The sequence below is a fragment of the Pteropus alecto genome, unplaced genomic scaffold, assembly GCF_000325575.1.
Source record: "Pteropus alecto unplaced genomic scaffold, ASM32557v1 scaffold398, whole genome shotgun sequence".
Classification (NCBI taxonomy): Eukaryota; Metazoa; Chordata; class Mammalia; order Chiroptera; family Pteropodidae; genus Pteropus; species Pteropus alecto.
This window is the reverse complement of record NW_006442497.1, coordinates 806,341-825,318: the sequence shown is the minus strand read 5'-3', so window position 1 is coordinate 825,318 and position 18,978 is coordinate 806,341. Positions and strand designations below refer to the sequence as shown.

Here is an 18,978-nt window from a genome sequence, read left to right as displayed (position 1 = left end):
CGATGATAGCATCATCCATCTGGTCATCCAAGTGTGTGACATAGTGGCTTCAACTTTGATGGTTATATTAGCTAGTTCCTGCTTTGGAACAATCATTGACCAATCTATCCTTTACTTAGAAGTCATCCTTATGTGATTTAAAAAATACATTCTCAGTCATCAGAGAATGTCAGCCATATTATATAGTCTCTAAACTTTTGCCACCCCTCTGCCATTGACTTGAATTCTTTTTACTTCTTACCTATATTTTTGTAATAGATTTCTATCTCATCTCCCTGCTCTCAGTCTTAATTCTCTCTGCTAAGTGGTATTTTTAGGTAATTTTTTTAAAATTGAGATTGACTTGTCCCCTTTGCCTAGAATGGCCCTTTTTTCCCCCTTTTACTTAAAAATGATAATGAGGCGATTACAGGTTTTATAACATTTTATTCATAAATACTTCAGCATACATCTCCAAATCTGTACATGTCAGTATTATAGTTTATCTCATAATTATTGTAATTACTGGCTTTCTGGTGTGCTTGTCTTGTTTGAGATCAAAATATTTTTTCAATGTCTTCCTCTGCAAGGGCAAGGATTGAAGATTTCTATAGTTTATGCTTTCTGTAAATGGACGAAAATTTTTTTAAAAAAAAAGGCTGAGTATTTTTGTGAATTTTCCTACTATTATTTACATGCTAGGTAAAATGAGCCCTATTCTCATGTGAAACTATGCACGTGCTGTTTTGAGTCCCGTGTTCATGTGCCTGGCAACAATAGTGATACTGTACTCCTACCTCCCAACACTAGAAATAGTGCTCAATATCATCTCAATAGGATATACTCCACCTGTCTACTTTATGTAAGAAGCACTTTCATGTCTACTTTGTTTTTTGGTTGGGTCCAACAGGGAGAGTAGATAATCCTTCAGATAGCCTGAGTATCTTATTTGTAAGTTGTTGCTTTCTTTTCAGTGCAATACAAAATTGTTAACATTCTGTATGGTCTTTTTTTAAAGATAATTTTGCCTATAGAGGTAATTGGCATGGGGAATTTCTGTATCTGAGCAGAATCCCTTGCAAACGTATTTTTTGACTACTTTTCTACTTTATCAGCTTTTAACATTTTAAAAATATACATATTGCCAAAGCATTACATTCAAAATTAAAATTAGTATTTGAGATTATAAGAGGAGTTTGCATAAAATCACTTGGTATTACTTTTGTACCTGTAGAAAGAATGGAGGGAAGACAGAAATGGAGAATTCAAAAGGAAAGTTGCCCGCTGTGTAAGAAAAAGCCAAGAGACTGCTTTTGAGTGACATTTGTTGAATTGCTGTAACTTCACTTATTTCAGGGTAAGTTCATTTTTTAAATCATACTACTATTTTGCCGTTTTGCAAATGTCATATGCATGTTTGGAAATTGTGTGATTTAGGTATTTGAATTTCTTGTTTCATTGGCTTCATTTTTTAGTGGTAGTAACTTGCTTTTTACTTTCGTAGACCCAGCTGTTTTTCACTAGATACTCTATATTAAACTGGTTAGTATGGTAGCAGTGTATTTCTTTTTACTCTAATGATAAAGTACTTATTTCAACAGTTTCTTCCATTTTACCTTTTGGGCTACCGTCTTGACTGCAGAACACTGAAATTTCTTTTATCTTCTCATACTGTATTATGAGTTGTAAAGGATGACTTAAATTTTTGTTTCCTAATTTTTTTAATAAAGGAAGATTATATTTTGTAAGATAGTGGCAAGAGCAATAGACATCTACCTTTCTTGTTTTAATTGGTCTTTCTCTCCTTGTTCATTACTGATAGGACCAGTAGGAAAATTTCCCTTGTATTGTATACTATCTGTCCACAAGTTTATCTTAATTCTAACAATGAGTCAAACATAGAAGGCACCTTCTGATTTAGAAGAGGACGTGGTGTTGATGAATTGACCAATTGTGTTTATTTGGTTTCTTTTTAAAACATTAAATATATATATATTTTTAAAAGGTGGCATCTAAAGAATCACAATACATGGTACAACCCTGTGCTTGCTACCTATTTTGAGAAAAAGAACTTCGCTATATTACCTTTTACATCCCCAATATTCCCTTCCTCTACTCCATCCTTTTCTCCTATTCCCAATTCTTTGTTTACCATTGTTTTTCTTCATAATTTTATCATTTGTATTCATAACAATGTATTGCATGATTTTCAGCTATAAATGTATGGAATTAAAATGTATATATTTTTGTGCCTTTTATTCTATAACATTATATTCTCGAAATTGGTCTGTTATGTATAGTTAGATTTCACCCATTTTCACTATTTTGTAGTATTTCATTAGATAAAATTACCTCTCTTGATTCTCATTGAAGTTTTTTTCCAATTTGGGGTAGGAGTTTTTTGCTTGTTTGTTTTTTGCTTTGTCTTTGCTATCATAGAGAATGTGGTTATTCTTGTTTCTTGCTGCACATGTACTACACGAGTTTCTCTAGGGTGTATACCTAGAGGTGGAATTGTTCAGTTAAGGGTATATGCTCTTTGACTAGACAGTGCCAAATTGTTTTCCAAAACGTTGCCTCTGTTGGCAAGGATAAGAATTCCATTTGTTCCATATCTTCTCCCAACATTTGATATTATAAAACTTATGCAAAATGTTTAATCTGGAAGGTGTAAAATGATACATCATGACTTAATGTGCATAGTCCTAACTACCAATACAGTTAGCACATTGTTTCATGTGTTTGACCACTGATGTTTTCTCTGTGAAATACCTGTCCTGGTTTGGATTATTTTTCTATTAGGCAATTGATCTGTATCTTTGTCAGTTCTTTATGGTATCTTTGGATAAACAGAGGTTCTTAATTTCAATGGAGTTGAATTTATTTGTCCTTTCCTCTGTGGATTTTGCTTTTTGTGTCTTAGTTTCTTCCCTGCCATCAAAACGCTACTATTGTAAATGTCTTCTAAAAGTTTTATAGTTTTGCCTTTAATATATGTGTTGAATCTACTAAAATTGATTGGCTTATGGTGTGAGGTAGAAGTTCAACTCTACCCTCCTATCTCCCAGTCTGCAACTGTTGACTACATCATTTATTGACAAGTCCATCCTTTAACCACTGATGTACAGTGTTGATTATATTATAAAATTACATTTCCTTTTATGTGTTGATCTTTTTATGACCTTTCTATGTTTCATTTGTTGGCTGTCTACCCCTGAACCAGTTTTGTACTATCTTAATTTTTATTGTTTATGATTAAATGTATCAAATGCAAATCAAAAGTAAGGCTAAGATCTATGCACCGCTGATTCTATTTTCATGTTTGATAACTGTAGTTCCTGAAAAGATTCACATCTTTTAGATCTCCTTATGATAACCTGAAATGCTGAAAAGTAACCTTACTTCTTTCTGTTACCACCAATTATAACAGTAACCTTGCAGTTGTCAAATTACTTGTTTTTCATCATCTTCTTTATATCCTGTTTATTTTTGCTAATAATTCTATCCTTATTTCATTATCATTAACATCTGATACCTCCCTCACATCTAGTCAGTGGTTCGGTTCATTTCCTTTCTTTTGACTCTCCTTTCCACCGCCATAGATTAAGTTCTCGTTATTAGACTTTGCCTCAGTCTGCTGGTGCTGGTATTGAACATTTTTCATGCCTGCCTGCACTTCATATTGGATATTTATCCTGGATACAATTGCCATGTTAGTCTTCATAAAGCTCAGCTCATTGCATTGGTTCTTTTATGAGTTTGACAGTAATCTTAGGAACAACAGACACCTCCAGGGCTTGTTTCCTTACCCACATCATTTTCCAGTCAGAAAAGGGCTTGGTGACAGCAAGTAATTGAAGAGGAACAAAATAACAAATATTGAAGCCTAAGTGTATGTGTGATTTTACCTTATAAACACAGTACTTTATAAATTAAAGAAAGAACTAAGAATTTTATTACATTTACCTTGATAGTATATTGCAAATTAATTAAATAAATACTAATGAAGTGTCACACATTTTTAAGAGATTATGTATTATCTCCTTTGCCTAGTGGGAGTTAATGTTTATATTTAAAAAATTTATTTTAATTTTAAATTTTTAAAAAAATTCGAAAAATTTTAAATTTGATTTTATATTACTTTCAAGTGTACGGCACAATTGTTAAACATTTATATAATTTGTGAAGTGATCCTCCAATAACCCTAGTACCCACCTGGCACTATATACAGCCATTGTGATACTATTGACTGTATTCCTAATGCTGTACTTATCTTTTAAAGTGTACTTATCAGGATCAAAGTTGGCTTATCAAGAAGATAGAGACAAAAAGGATACTAGGGACTGCCTGTTTGCATCGAAGGCTTAATTTTAATTTTGATTCTTAATCTCTGTAGCATTTGACACTATTGAGCATCCCATCTAGAAATATCTTCTTTTATTCATATCATGGAGTTAGGTTTCTTTTTCTAAATCTGACTGCTGCTTTTAGAGTTTTACTCTTTTGTCTACCTCTTTATTGTTGCCTCCCCTCCTCAGTTCCCCTTCCTCATCTTCAATTGCAGGAATAAAACTGGCATTACGAAAATTTGTATGTAGAAACTTATATATAGAAGTTATCACTTTCCCACTTGGCCCCCACTGCAATTCTGCTCCCAGAAATAACCACTGACAATGGTTTAATCTTTCAGAAATCTGACTGTTCCCCACACATACAAGTGTGATAAATATGTATGTGTGTATAACATAAGTATATACACAGCATATACATTCTGTACTTTTTAACATCTTTTGATATTTTGCTAGCTAAGTAATATATATCTGATTTCTTTTTAACAGTTGCATGTTATTAAGGATTAAGATTTTTATCTTGAAATGAAGGCAACACCAAGAACAGGTGACCCTGAGCTCATTTTAATTCTCGTTAATGAATATTCGTTAATTGCCTGCCATTTGCAAAGGCACTATTTTCTTGGGAAAGAAGAGGGTATATAGAGTACCATAGATATATTATACTGGCCAATAAAGAACTGTTTGTCTAGCTGGTTAGACTAGGCTTTTTTTTTTTTTTTTTTAAGGATAAGGTTAAACTACATTAACAGCTCTAGTGGGAGTAGAAACAGAACATGACTTTAAGAAGTCAACACATGATTAAATACTGAATGCTTAGGACAGATTCTTTTGGTGTAGAGAGCAGTTCTTATTAGGACCAAGGACAGCATCTTTTACAAATTTCCATATGAAGGGCAGAAGGAAGAAAGGGAGACAAAAACATGTGTGCTGGTTGGCTACAAAGAGGAGAGCTAGGAGGGTGAGATATTGCAGTCCTCAAAAACAAAGTGCGTGTGGATGGTCACTAATAACATGACATGAGAAAAAGGATGCATAGTTCAGTTTCAGGGGAAAAGCCAGTGGATTGGTGATGGGGGGAGAGTTGTTTAGTAGTATACTGAGTGGCATTGTAGGATGAAATGGAACTTTTGGAAGCATCTGTGTGAATGTAATGGGGAAAACTTCCTTGATAATAAGCTGTTTAACTCATGGACTGCCTTCACTTAAAAACAATTGAGATTATTCTTTTATTGTCTGTAACATCGAAAAGTGGTTTTTATTTGGCAGCACACTTGTTTGCTTTGCATTTTTAGGTCTTTTAAAAGTATTAAGTTGTGTAGCCACATACAAAAGGAATGATTTGATTTTAGTTTTAGAAATAAATAGAAGAAGACACTTAAATTCTTTAGAGGTGAATCGTCTCCAGATTTGTAAGTTAAAGTCGGGTATAATTAAGGTTTAAGGCAAAAAAAAAAAAAAAAAAAAAGATACTTAAATACTTTAAGTATCTAAGATATTTAAATACTTTATTTCATAAAGAATACAATTGATATAATTTCAGTTAACATAAAAAGTGTGATTTTTAACAGCAGGAGGATATATTTTAAGTTAGAAATGGGATATGCTTACAAAAATTATTGTTTCAGGTCAGTGCCATTTATTGTGTTACGTAGGTAGTTTGTTTTCACATTTATCTTTCTAGAGAAAAGAACGACAAATTTGCTTTTTCTATACTGAGGTCTTTTCTCTGTTTAGAACACATTTTATTCAAAGGCGGGAAAATAGAATTTTCTATTTCTGCTGAAGGAAGCTAATGCTATTTAAAGCTGGGTCCTCACTATTAAGAGGCTGGATTGCCTGATTTTAGTTATCTAATGACTTTCATCAGCCAGTCCTCTCTGGAGTATTTTTCTTTAAAAATCTCACACAGAAACAGTTTTTAAATTATTCTTTTGTGGCCCTAAAATTTCTTGTTCATATCACAGGGGAATGTTTACTCAGTGCCCAAGTGCTTTGAGCCTTTAGAGATTAATTGGCCCGGGATTAATTTGAGTGTGATATAGTAGTCTTTGGAAAAACATTCAAGTAACATTACCTAAAAGTTACAGTACCGAAGCCATAACGATGTCTCTTGAGTTTCAGTACATGTCTTTAGATTTACTAATAAAATTTGTGGACACTTTTGTGTACCTGTGTGTAAATGGTAGAAACTGATTCTGGTGAAGGTGATGTATTCATATGTGGTGCATTCAGTGCTTTGCTAGGGACCATTTACATTGGTTGGTACAACCCCTTTGAAGAAAAATTTAGCAGTAAGTTCAACCACTCAAGAGCTGTCTTAGGGAGGTAGTTTATAAATTAGGGAACTAGGCACATGTAGGGCCACAATAGGCCCACAGCTTTCTTTCTACCCACAGCAGAGCTTTGGCATGGTTGAACTTGGGTGATTATAAGATTGGTAAATTTATTCAGGGCTTTAGAAAACCCACTGAATTTTTAACATGTCTGGTATGAGATAAATATTTGCCATAATTTTAAGTCCATTTGACTCTTTTGTTAGGAGTTTAAAATTATATCTCTTGAATTCTAAGGCATCTTCTGTTTGAGCTTTTTGTGCACAACATTGTGCTTGGCACACAATACAGGTTTCTCAGTTTTGGGGACTTATGATTCAATAGAGTAATGGGTGTTCTCCTTGCCCACTTCCTCTGATGCCCCTACATATTGAAAGCATATATTAATATAATAAAGGCTCTGAAAAGTCCAATACATTAATATAATAAAGGCTCTGAAAAGCATACATTAATATAATAAAGGCTCTGAAAAGTCCAATCATTTTTTTTTTTTTAATTGAACTTAGTGTTTTCCTAACTTTTTAGCAGGAAGCTTTGTCACTTATTGTATGACTGTGTCTCACTTTTCTCTGTAAAATAGAGCAAAACTGCAAAACTTCATATAGTGATTAAGAGCATTATATGAGATAAATTTGTAAAGCACTTGGTACACTGCTTGGCATGTAGTAAGCACTCGACAATATGGTAGTTGTTTTTATTTAGATGTGATTATTGACTTCTAGGCTAATTTAGGACATGAGACCAGCAGATACAAAACAATAAGACTAATTGACGTAGAGGGTCAGTTCTGGGAGGCTTCATGGAGAAAATGGGTTTGGACTGAACCTAGAGAGTTGGATAAAATTTAGCAAGTTGAGAAGCGTGGTAATCTTAAATTTTTTTCTCTGAATATCCTAAAATATTAGTAGATTTCCAAATCACTTGACTTTTAGTAGTTTTGCTACTTTTGACTCTAGATATAAGTTGAAAGACACTTGGAGTATTGAAAAAGCAAAATTAAGGCTGCACAACAGAACTTTCTACAATGATGGAAATATTCTAAGTCTGCACTGTCCAATATGATAATCATTAACTATATTGAGCACTTGAAATGTGGCTAGCCTGACTGAGGAACTAAATTTAAATTTTTATTTACTATTGTTTAAATTTAAAATGAAATGGCCATATATTAGACAGCACAAAAGTGAGCTTAAAATGAAATTAAGAACTTGTTTTAAACAAATACCATACAAATAAAAATTTCTAATCAATTCTTTTGTAATTTATAAAGTTATTATATAATGCTGTTTGTTTTGTTGTAGGTCTCCAATTGAGAAACTGGCACTGTTTTTCCTGCACTCTTCCCACCTATTGCTGGACTTCTGTTGTAACAAGTTGGCAAACACTGGCTGGAACTGGGCTGCAATAAAACATGCCAGTATCAATGCTGACAAGAGCCTAACAAGTGCCAACTTACAGATGATTACGCATTTTGAATCCTAATGAACTGTTTTAACCTTCAGGAAGAATTGTAAAGACCTGTACATAGCACAACATGATCCGGATAATATATATACTGTTCATGTACATCCACAAATACACCTTGTACCAAATAATGCTTTCTTGTAGTAGAATAAGAATCGTGTAAATTCTAAAAGATTTTAGCAGGTTTTCTTCCCCATTTCATTGTTTCTTATCAGTTTTAAAAGACTCCTTAAGGCATGTCAGATGAAAAGCAATTAGGATTAAAAGTTTCCATTTAATTTCCTTTAAACCATTGAGGCTTCATTAAACTCTTTTCACTTACTAAACTTTTGTATCTTCTTTGTTTTGACACACTTCCCTTTGCATTTATCTCTTCTATCTACCAGGAAGTTTTCAAATCATTTAGTTCAAATATTGAAATACTTAATAAGCAACTACTTGATTTTTAATGATGACTTCAGAGGAGTGGTCATCACTAGGTGCTTTGTCCTTTTTGTATTCTAGTTGCACCCATTTCTTGGATTTGGATGTAGCAATAACACTTTTGGCTGTTGAGAGCTCTTGAACTGTCATTATCCCCCAAAACTAAAGAGTTGGTTCTGAATTCAACTTACTGAAATTTACCCCAAACTATACAAAATTCTGATTTGGTTTTATTTTTGCCCTCTGGTTACCTAATGTTAAGGTTAGATGAATAAAGCATGCACAGCTACAGGCTTTCTACTTAACTTCTGGGTTTGCTATTAAAAATGCTGTTTACCCTCATACCCTTCTCCTTAGCCCTTCATATTTCTTTGCCTCTATTCTTCTATACTACAGATTTTTCTCACCTATTGTACAAAGAAATTGCGATGTATATTTTCATGTAATTTGATTTTGGAATTCTGTCACCTTATGTAGTGAGTTCTTCCAAAATACAATTTTTTTCCAATAATTGTCAAGTTGTTGGCTTTTATTGTATTGAATGAAGGTTATAATACTGAATGCCAGAGAAGTGCAGTTTAGAAAAATCTCAGGTTGATTCCTTATGCAAACAAACTTCTAATACTTGAAAATCACATGGCCATGGCACTCTGTATTGGGCTCTATCTGGATTCTTATGTAAATCTCAAAGTATTTCAGAAGTGTAAATGCTTTGCTATTTAACATATAGAGTCTGTTACTGACATAGTGCACTTAGATTTTATTGTTTGAGCATAAGTATATTTCATAAGTTTTCTGAAACAACTTTAGGAAATGGTAAAATGAGCATGTACGGTGTTAAAGGCAGGCCCAGATTCCTGTTTGGTGTGAGGTTGGGATTGGGAAGTAGTCACTGGCATATATAAGGGATAGATCTCAAGACAGTACCAGATGAGACATGGTGTTTAATTGTGAAAATTGGTGCATCTCTGCTCTTTGGGGGTTTGGAGAAATATGTTGGCAGAAGAGTGAAAAAATTTCTGCAAGTAACCTAGTCCTCTGTGAATTTTGCATGTCTTTTTTAAAGCAGAAGTAAAATAGTTGAGGATGTAGTCACAACAGAGAATGATTTTTTTTTTTTTTAAATCCTAGGCTGCTCTCCACTCTGAAGCATTATAAAAACCCATAAATGTGTAATGACTGAATGTGAAAATTGTTTGATTTTGTTCATTGTAGCCCAGTTTTCTTCAAGAACTTTGTGACTCTTTAGTTTTTTTTAAAGACTCTGTAAAAAATGTTGCCCCAAAGTGCCAGTACTGCACACCTACCTGGGACTTTGAATGAATCCCTTTACTCTTAAATCAGAACTTGTTCACATGCTGGTTGCTTGTGGCAAAATGGACTCTGAATTTTGCTCTTCTATTGCTATAATTCTGTTAGCAATCTGTTGAGTTAAAACTTGGCAATTTGACTCTTAAGAGAGTAGTAGCAAATGACCTAGTAACTCAGGGACAACTATTCTTGAACTGTAAGTGCCACTTTAATGCAGTTACTTTGGTATAAGCATGTGTCATTTAGGGCTAGATCTAGAGGATTAGAAGGGAGAGCCAGGAATGAATGCACCTCTTTCCACACTCCTTTCCACCCGGTGCCCTGACTGTACTACATGTGGAAACACTGGCCTCAAATACATGTTTTGACTTTGTCAAGAGTTGTCATCTGTGCCTTTCCCAGTGTTCATCTGACAGTGTGAATTTAAATGCCTCTACATTTGTTATTAAACCACACTTGGGTGACACTGATCCAGGTGGCTTTTTTCCCACTAGTGCCTCACCATTAGTGTGAGGTGAGTCCTCTCTGCTTTAGGAAAAGGATTTTTCTGCCTAACTTTGTGCCAACTATCGACATCTTCATAGTCTTATAGATTATAGAGCTGTTGGCTGCTTCCTAAATTTATTCCAAGTTCTCGTAAAGGCTTATAGATTTCAGTCTGTGCTCATGGGATGGATATCAATGGCTTTTGGCCTCTTAGTGAGTTTAAAGTCCATATGAGGTTGGTTTCCGTGTCATTATTAGGTAATATCTTCGTGAGGTTATTTCATTAGTTCTGTGATCACTTGGGTGTTGTAGTATCTTTAATAGCCTTCATTCTCGGTTGTGAAATTTTATTTTATATGCTCACTTACCCTCTACAAATCTGCCCATTTTGGGTTGTGATGCCTGTGTATCTTTGCCCGTCTAGTCTCCAGTTGGTGGAATTACCTTTTTTTTTTTGTACTGCCACTTCTCAGCATCTTTGAAATTTGACATAATGTTGCTTCATTCCAGTTTTTTTTTTTTTTTTTTTAGTTCTGTAATTTGTTGATTGTATTTAACTATGTGAGTTCTGTTGTGATGTTTACTGTATTGTAAAGCACCTCTATCATGTGATGGGTGCTCTATAAATCAATAAATGATGACTTAGAGGCTGTATCATGAGCTATTTTGGTTTTAGGATGCAGGTCTCAAAAGCAAGTTGTGGGATTCTTCCTATACAAACAGTACATGGTACCAAAGGGTCCACAGGAGAATCTTGATAAAGAATTTTTAAAATTTCATTTAAAGAAGAAATCAGAAGATAGGAAGTTAACTTGACTTCCAGCCTGATATAATGGTCTTAAAATTTCCAGAATGAGACCAAGCACATTTTTTAATCAGAGTTTTCTGTGATGCTGATTTAGAAGCTAAATAAAATGAGCATACATTAGAGCATTACTAGAAATTTTGTTTTTGGTCTAAACTGGCTCTACTATAAAGATCAGCTAAAAGGTGAAGAACCGACCAAATGTGAACCTGAAAGAGACCACAGCCTTTCCAATCAGTCTTCAGAGTCAACACTTTTATCCACTAAACAGATGGGCAAAATTAGCTCAAATGCCTGCCCAGGACCACTTAGTTAGTGGCAAAAGAGGCAAGAGTGAGTATTTTTTTCTTAACAGGATGTCAATATCCAGCTTTTCCTGCATCCTTACATATAGTTCATATGGATATACAAAGTTAGGTGTTGGAACCTTTTGTCTTGATACAAGTTACCAGTGGCTATAAAGGCCTCCTCTTAAAAACTCAAATGAACATGGAGCACCTCTTCATCAGAGCTGAGTTACAAGAAGAAAATCTTCCTTTAGAACAGTTGGAAGATTGGGGGTCATTTTCAGAGTTTAATTTCCCTGATAAATATATTTGAAATAAATTATAGAAGGATGTAGATGATGTTCCTGAACTTTAAAAAAGTTTTATGCATAATCTACTCAAGGTAAATAGCAAAAAAGTTTTTATTTGCATGTTGCTTCAAATCAAATGAGGTTTTCGACTGTGCCTACCCTGTGCAAGGAACTAGACTGAGGAAGTACCAGTTAATTTTCTCTCTTCCCCTTATAAACTTAGGGCTGTAACCACCTTATTCAAATTTTTCATTTTCTTGAGGACTGCAAACCTCAACAGGATTCTGTTTGCAGAACAAATTATTTCCAGGATAAGGTATTTTTGGTTGCTCGGTTTAGGTAGGATTAGGCTTTTTGGCTTAATTGAGTCAGCATGTCACACTGAGCTGTAGTGAAATGATTAAAGAATTTTGAATCCTTTTCCCGTAAGTGGAATAAACTGAAGAAGGAAAAGGTGTGCACGAAAAGCAGCCAGACACATCTTAAGACATATGAGCTGCACAGAAAGCCATAGGAAAGATACTTGATTTTTTTCTCTTCCCAGCAGTATGCATTAGGAATAAGTATAATAGCAACTAGTCTGTTCATAGTGACACCTCACTTATTCCTAATGAACACTAGTTCCTATTTATTGAGCTTCAAGTTTGTGGCAGGCTTCTGCTAAGTTTCATAAAGAATCTAGCCAAATTCTTACAAAGATCCTCCAAAGTAAGTTTCTCATGAGGAAACAGGTTCAGATTAATTTGTCAAGATGATAAAGCAAGTAAGTTTCATGGTTGGAGTTCAGTTCCACAACCTTATGTACTGGATGCTGTTACCCCTTCCCTCAGGAACATCTTTTCCAAGGTCACATAGTGGATGTTTTGAGACTGGTACTTGAACCCAATTCACTGGACTACCAGTTCCCTCCTACCTCTTACCACAATCTGGCACTGTCTCCCCAGAGTCTGTTCCCCTGTGCTCTTAATAGCAGTCAGCACTTATCCTTTTACATGTCATGCTCCCTATCCGAGACAACTCCATACTAAATTCCTCTTAATGTAACAGCAAAATCTGAATTAGGTCTAAAATGAACCATGTTCTAGTGCTCAGATTTTTCAAGATGTCTATATTTCAGGTCATAGCTAATGTAGCTCCATCCAAGCCCGCTGGATGTTGTAGTTAACTTGAGTACTACAATGCTTTATTTTATAGGCTTTATTAAGAAGTCCTCTGTAGCTCAAGGAATTCAAGTCAGTGAGAATCCACTCAGAAAACGGGCCTAGAGATAGGGTTGTATTAAACGCAGTTCTAAAAGGAGTGTTTTTCACCCCTGATAGAAGGTAGGTTTTGATGAGGGTAGTCAAGCCCTTGAGCTGATTAAATCCCTTAAGGTGAGTTCTCATTTGACTGTGGGTGTCTAGTCTGAGCAAACTTTAAGGGTACAAATTTGTTCCTGTTTGCTGCCCTAAGGGAGAGGTCCCTCATTTTCATCAAATTCTCAAAGGGGTCATGACCCTCCAAATCATTAAGAACCATGGATTCTAGTCCAACTCCCTCTTTCATGAAATTGATGGAGAATCTGAGAAGGCACTGTAAAGTTTGCAGGTACTTACCCAAGATTAACACAGCCAATCATCTGTAGAGCCAAACTTGAATCCAGTTTTGTGGACTCTCAGTATAGTTTACAATGGAATAACTCATCAGACATTCTGAGCAGTTGCTCTATGCCATACACTAGGCTGGTGCTGGTGAGGCAAAGATAAGTCATATGATGTAAAACCAGGCATCAGCTATTACAGTATTTCTCAATCACTTTTATGTCATGACCCAGAAAATACTTGTAGGATATTCTTAAGATAGATGAGGAGGCCTGTAGCCAGAGGAGACTGGCTAATGTGGTCACCCTGATGGCCCCCAAGGGCTACCATTTGGCACAGCTATAATCCATTCTTGACAGGCAGCTTTGAGCTATGGCACCTCTACTGAGCTGGAAAGTACAGTACTCTTCTCTTCTTATTCTAAGTGCTGCTCACTTAGTGCAGCTCCTCTAACACCTCCCTGCCCATACCTCCTTTACACCTTAAGTTTCCCACCACAACTGGAGCATATTTCCCTGAGCATACCATTGTTCTTACACATTCCAATATCCCCGCCCCTTCCATATCCCAGGTGTCCCTCAGTCAGAATTACTCTTCCTCAAAATTTTAACCCCATGACTCTATGTTTCCATGCTCTAAACTCAAAATTCCTCACTACCCACTAATGCTTAATCTTGGCAGCACCTAAAACTCTAACTTCAAATCCTCACCCCTCTTCTGTTCTGACACCCTCATCCTGTTCTCAGATCCTTCAACCTATCATCCCTTATTGTTGGCTTTTCTCCAAGGTTACCACTTTCCCTGGAGTCCTTAAGTGTTGATTCTTCTAGGCATGGATACATGCAACATTCTTTAGATTCTCCTTTGAATAAAAATTATTGAAAGGGCTCATGCTATTCAGCCATATTACTCTTTATTTAGTCCTTTTTTTTTTTTTTGCTATTAGTCATCCTCACACTCACTAAAGATTTTAGCACCTGGTTAATGGTCTTCTTTCCCTTACCTTTAATTCCAATCTCTAATTTTCCAAGCTTCTCACTTCCAGTTCATTTATTGTATTCCATGGCCCTGTCCTGGACTTTATCATCTCCTAGCGCTATTTAACTTACTTCAGTTTGCCACCCTGACCACAGGGCTCTAACCACTGCACTGCTCTTCAGTATTACAGAGACCTGCAGTTTAATGACTCCTACATCAGCCTTTACCCAGTCTGCACCTGCGCTGTATTTTTACAGCACTCAATTTCTTTTTGGGAATAAATTCCAAACCCTTGTAAAATGCTATAATCCACGTTCTCTGCTTCTGCAGCCAGATGGCTGAATTCTGCTAGACAAAAATACATATAAGAGACACTTGAAGCCAGACCTTCCAACTTGAGTCCTCTCCCAAATTTTCTTCACTCTCTTCTGGTCCCTTGCCTATGAACTTCCACCATAAAATTGATGTCATCAAGCAATCTCCCTGATATCTCTTTACCCCTTTTACATCTATCTGCATGCGTGATCTTACTCCCTAAACTGTTTTAGAATAACAGTGACCTGCTTCTAATCTAAAATTAATTTCTGCTCCTGAATTCCTTCTGCATTTGCTTGAAGGCATCCTGCTTCCCCAGAGACCTTGAACCGTCTTTGGCCTTTCCCGCTCCTTTGGCTCTTTTCTCTTAGCCTCTCACATCATTACAAAGAAACCTAAATACCAACGAAACCCTCCTCTAAACCCTCGCACGTCCAAGTTTTTGCAAAGAGTAGTCTATGCTCGTGTGTCCTTTTCACTGCCCTCCCTAGGGCGTGGAATATGACAGAATTGGGTGAGTGCCTGATCAATCAGGAACCTGGAGCCTCAAAGGTACTATGTGGAGGCAGGCTCTTGGTTCTTCCAGTGTCCAGCTACTCGCTCCACTTTTCATTTACCATTCTCTCCCAGTTTCGACTCCTCCCTTTGCCTGGCCTTCCAGAACTCTCGCGACACTTGGAAACTCCGTTTCGCGCCTCCTCAGTTGAGCAGCGCACTTCTCGCGAGGGTGCAGACAGGGCCGGGCCCGACATGGCGGAAGGTAGGGATTTTGTGGAGCCGCGCGGGAAGGAGCGGCGCTGTGGAAGCGCTGCTGGCAGGTTCAGGCAGCCCCAAGAAGGAACGGCCAGGCACGGTCGCATGGGGCACAGCGGGTCTTGCGAGCCTTCCTCTCCAGGGCGTCTTGGGCCCGGGTCTTGAGCGCTATTTCTATGGCAACGCCCCTCCTGCCGTCCCCCACCCTAGGGGACTACGGCGCGCTGCGGAGCTGGGTTGGGAGGTCCCGGTCCGAGACCGAGTGCAGTTGCAGGGATCCCGAGGGCGGCCGGGGAGGCTCCTTTGATTACCAGCGGTGCTGGGACGTCGGGGGAAGTAACCCTTCTCCTTAGGAAATCGAAACTGCTGTCCTGGCACGTCCCGCGTCCGGAAGGGGTACATCCTTCGCCTGCAGAAGAGCTTGCGTCTCTTCACGGGATGAAGGATGGGGGAGAGTCAGGGCTCTAACTGGCCAACGAGCCAAACGAGCTCGCATTGTAGTCTCGACTTCTCAGCAGCTTCCGAGATCCGGGGCCGGCTGAGATTCTTTTCCCTGGTTTACAGATGTGGACAGGAGGAGGGGTTTGCTTGGTAAGGGTGTTGGCCTAGGTCACACTGCTCGTGAGTGATGTGCTGACCCAGACCTCTTCTCTTTTGTCTCTGTCTAGTCCTTAGCCTCTTTTCTGGTGCTGTCTTTCTGACACTGCAGATAAAGGCAGTTTGGCCTCTCAAGTCCTGTCTTCCTTAACGTAGCAATAGTAGAATCCCCCATTGTCAACGCTTTATTGTACAGGTGGGGGCAAAGAAGACCCAGAGATGAGGAGTTACCTTCCAGGGACCCTAGAGTGACCCTGTGAGACCTTGGCAGGCGTACTTCTCCTATTTATTCATCCCATTATTGAAAAAAAAAAATACTCCTTATTTGACAATGTTTGAATGACTGCAAGGCACTGGTCACGACCTGTCATATTGATTTTTTGTTCATTTGTTTTTGTCATTGATTTTGAGCTAAATTTTATCCGAACCCATCTTGGATCTTACATTTGGACGGCACATGACAGGTGGCAGGCTTTTGTCATTTGGATTAGACTTCAGAACAACATTCTGAAGGAGGCCTGGCATGTGTATTATTTGCACATAGGGGAATTGAGGCCAGAGTTATAGAGGTAGCTGGGACTGGCACCCAGTTTTTGTCTTCGCTCTTTCTACCACGGTTAGATTCCTCCAGGAGGGGGAAACATCAGGTGGATATTGTATGAAAGAAGAGGAGGAATAAAAGAAACAAATAAAGCCAAAGCATCCTGTGAACCTAGTTTTTGGATAAATCATTGACTGTTGTGTGACATTTAACACAGCAGGCAGCCTGCAAAATGGAGTTTTTTTGCTCAGGGCAGTTAGGTGGGGTAGAAAGATTCAGGCACACCTTATGTGAGGTAATGGGTAGTCTAGCACTTTTACACTAGGAAGAGAAATTGAGTGTTTTGGGAATCCATTACCCAGGTTGAAATTGTGGAGGGCAAGTGGTTTTTCATTCAGTAGTTTTATAGGACACCTGCTGTGCTTTGTAGTCAGATTCCAGCTATGAGGAACGCAGGTGGGTTGAGCATACTGACTGATACCCTGCAAGTGCCTTGAGGTATGTGTTAGAGTAGCCTTGAGAAACATTTAGCCAGTGGAGTATGGACTTTAAACAAAACGTACTTTCACGATTAAATTGGAAAGAGGATAGATATGTAAGCACAGTCAATAGGTTCTGACTTCACAATTTTCTTTTACCTTTTTTGTGTCCCAATTTCCTGACCTATATTCTCATTTAAACTCTTTGGGAACAATGTTGCAAACTTTAGTAAGAATTGAGTGAGGCATTCTAGTCCAGTTAGCTCATTAAACTGAAGGTGCTTATTGTGCAAAGGAAGGCAAGATTGCTAGAATATGGATTGTGGGGGTCTTGTTTAATCAGAATTTAAGAGGCAGCTACACTTGTTTTGGAGTACTCATTTAAATATAAACAAATAGCAGAAATCTATGTCATATAACAAATTATCTGTAAGTACACTATGGGAACTTACCTGATAAATGGTTTTTGTTTGGTGGTGTAAGTGTGTGAGCATACAAACTTCTTAATGTGTGTCTTGCTTATGAACCAACCTTTCCTTTTATCCGTGCATGGGTATTGATTTGACCATATATATTTAGCTACAGCCTGTCCTAAAATTAGTTTTCATTTCCATCCTACATCTCTGCAGCTGTCCTACTAATCTAGGCTTCCTTCATCACTCAGAAAAGTTCCTCCTACATGTTCTTACTGCTTTTTTTCTCCTTAATTTTGCTTAGCCACAGACTATTTTTTTTATCGTTTTCAGTGTTCCCTTTACAACATAAATCAGATCATGTCTCTCCCACTCTTCTCAATATACCTAACCTTTCAGCTCCCCTTCCCACTTCCGTGGCTCTCCATGATCTTAAAATATATTCCAAAGCCTTACAATGACCTTTAAGTCCCAATAGCGTGTGGCACCTGGTTAACGCTGTGATCTTATTTCCTACTTCTCATTCATGGTGCTTTTGCCACAACAACTTCCTTGCTGTTCTTTGTACATTCCCAACATACTTCTACCTCTTTGTCCTTGCAGTTCCCTGGCCTGGAACAGTCTTTCTCAGTTTCTCTGCACAGCTGACTTTTATTCAGGCATCTGTTCATTTCTCACCTCTTTAGAAATCTTTCCTTTTTTAAAAATTTCCTTACTGGAATATAAACCCTGTGAGGGCAGAGACTTTTTCTGTTTTGTTTACTCCCAATTGAGAATCATGCCATGGTTGAAGGAACAGATGAATTTATTGGGCATCATTTATTAGACATCAAGAAAAGTAGCCTGAATACGTCCTTAGTCTCTTGTCAAGTAAGATGGCTGGTCTAGCTTTTAACATACTCTGAATAACATCAGTCTGCTGGGAGCTGCCTAACTTACTTTTCATCTAGCCCATTTTAGTCTTAGCAGTTAAAGTATAATGCTTAAGAGCTCAGTCTCTGCAGTTGAACGTGGATTTGAATCCTAGTTTTACTAAGCTGTGATCATAGGCAAGTCAGTTAATTGCTCCCAGTCTCAGTTTCTTTAGCTTTAAAAAAGAAGGATAATTTCTATCTCAAATATCCAGGAGGGTCAAGAGAAATAGTACACAAAGAACACTTTTAGCACTGCCTGATATTTTAACTCTGGCGTGCAGTCTTTCTCCTAGTCTCCTTTTAAACTACTCTCCCCTTCCCTTCCTCAGTAAATTAAAGTAAAAAGTGGAAGAAATGTAAATGGGTTATTAAACAATATAGATCATGGACCTTTATTAACTACTGGAATTTGGTTAGGAAAATACTTTTGACAATTCAGTTAACATGGTGACAACATTCCGTATTCTGGACAATCACTGGCCAACATAGTAGCCACTAGCTACATATGGCTACTTAAATTTAATTAAAATTAAATAAAACTAAAAATTCAGTTTCTTAGTCACACTAGCCCAATTCCAAGTGCTCAATAGCTGTGTAGTTAGTGACTCCCATACTAGCAGATAGCACAGATTAATAGAACACTTGTATCATTCCAGAAAGTGTTCTTGGACAACACTG

At 37.2% G+C, this 18,978-nt stretch overlaps 2 protein-coding genes across 5 annotated transcripts in view; both read left to right on the top strand.

The window, feature by feature from the left end:
* Positions 1-11,000, top strand: part of UBE2G1 (ubiquitin conjugating enzyme E2 G1) — an 86,549-nt gene extending 75,549 nt beyond the window's left edge. The window contains exons 5-6 of the mRNA XM_006922213.3: positions 1,214-1,336; positions 7,966-11,000. Coding sequence (XP_006922275.2) covers positions 1,214-1,300 — 87 coding nt within the window. The 3' untranslated portion in view covers positions 1,301-1,336; positions 7,966-11,000. The remainder of the gene's footprint in view (positions 1-1,213; positions 1,337-7,965) is intronic.
* Positions 11,001-15,131: 4,131 nt separating this feature from the next.
* ANKFY1 (ankyrin repeat and FYVE domain containing 1) overlaps positions 15,132-18,978 on the top strand; it is an 82,376-nt gene continuing 78,529 nt past the window's right edge. For 2 of the 4 annotated variants that reach the window (XM_006922212.3, XM_015597390.2), the window contains exon 1: positions 15,268-15,363. In XM_006922212.3, coding sequence (XP_006922274.1) covers positions 15,354-15,363 — 10 coding nt within the window. In that variant the 5' untranslated portion in view covers positions 15,268-15,353. Of the gene's footprint in view, positions 15,364-15,760; positions 15,948-18,978 lie in introns of those variants that run through there. The other 2 variants (XM_025040125.1, XM_025040124.1) reach the window with 2 other exon arrangements.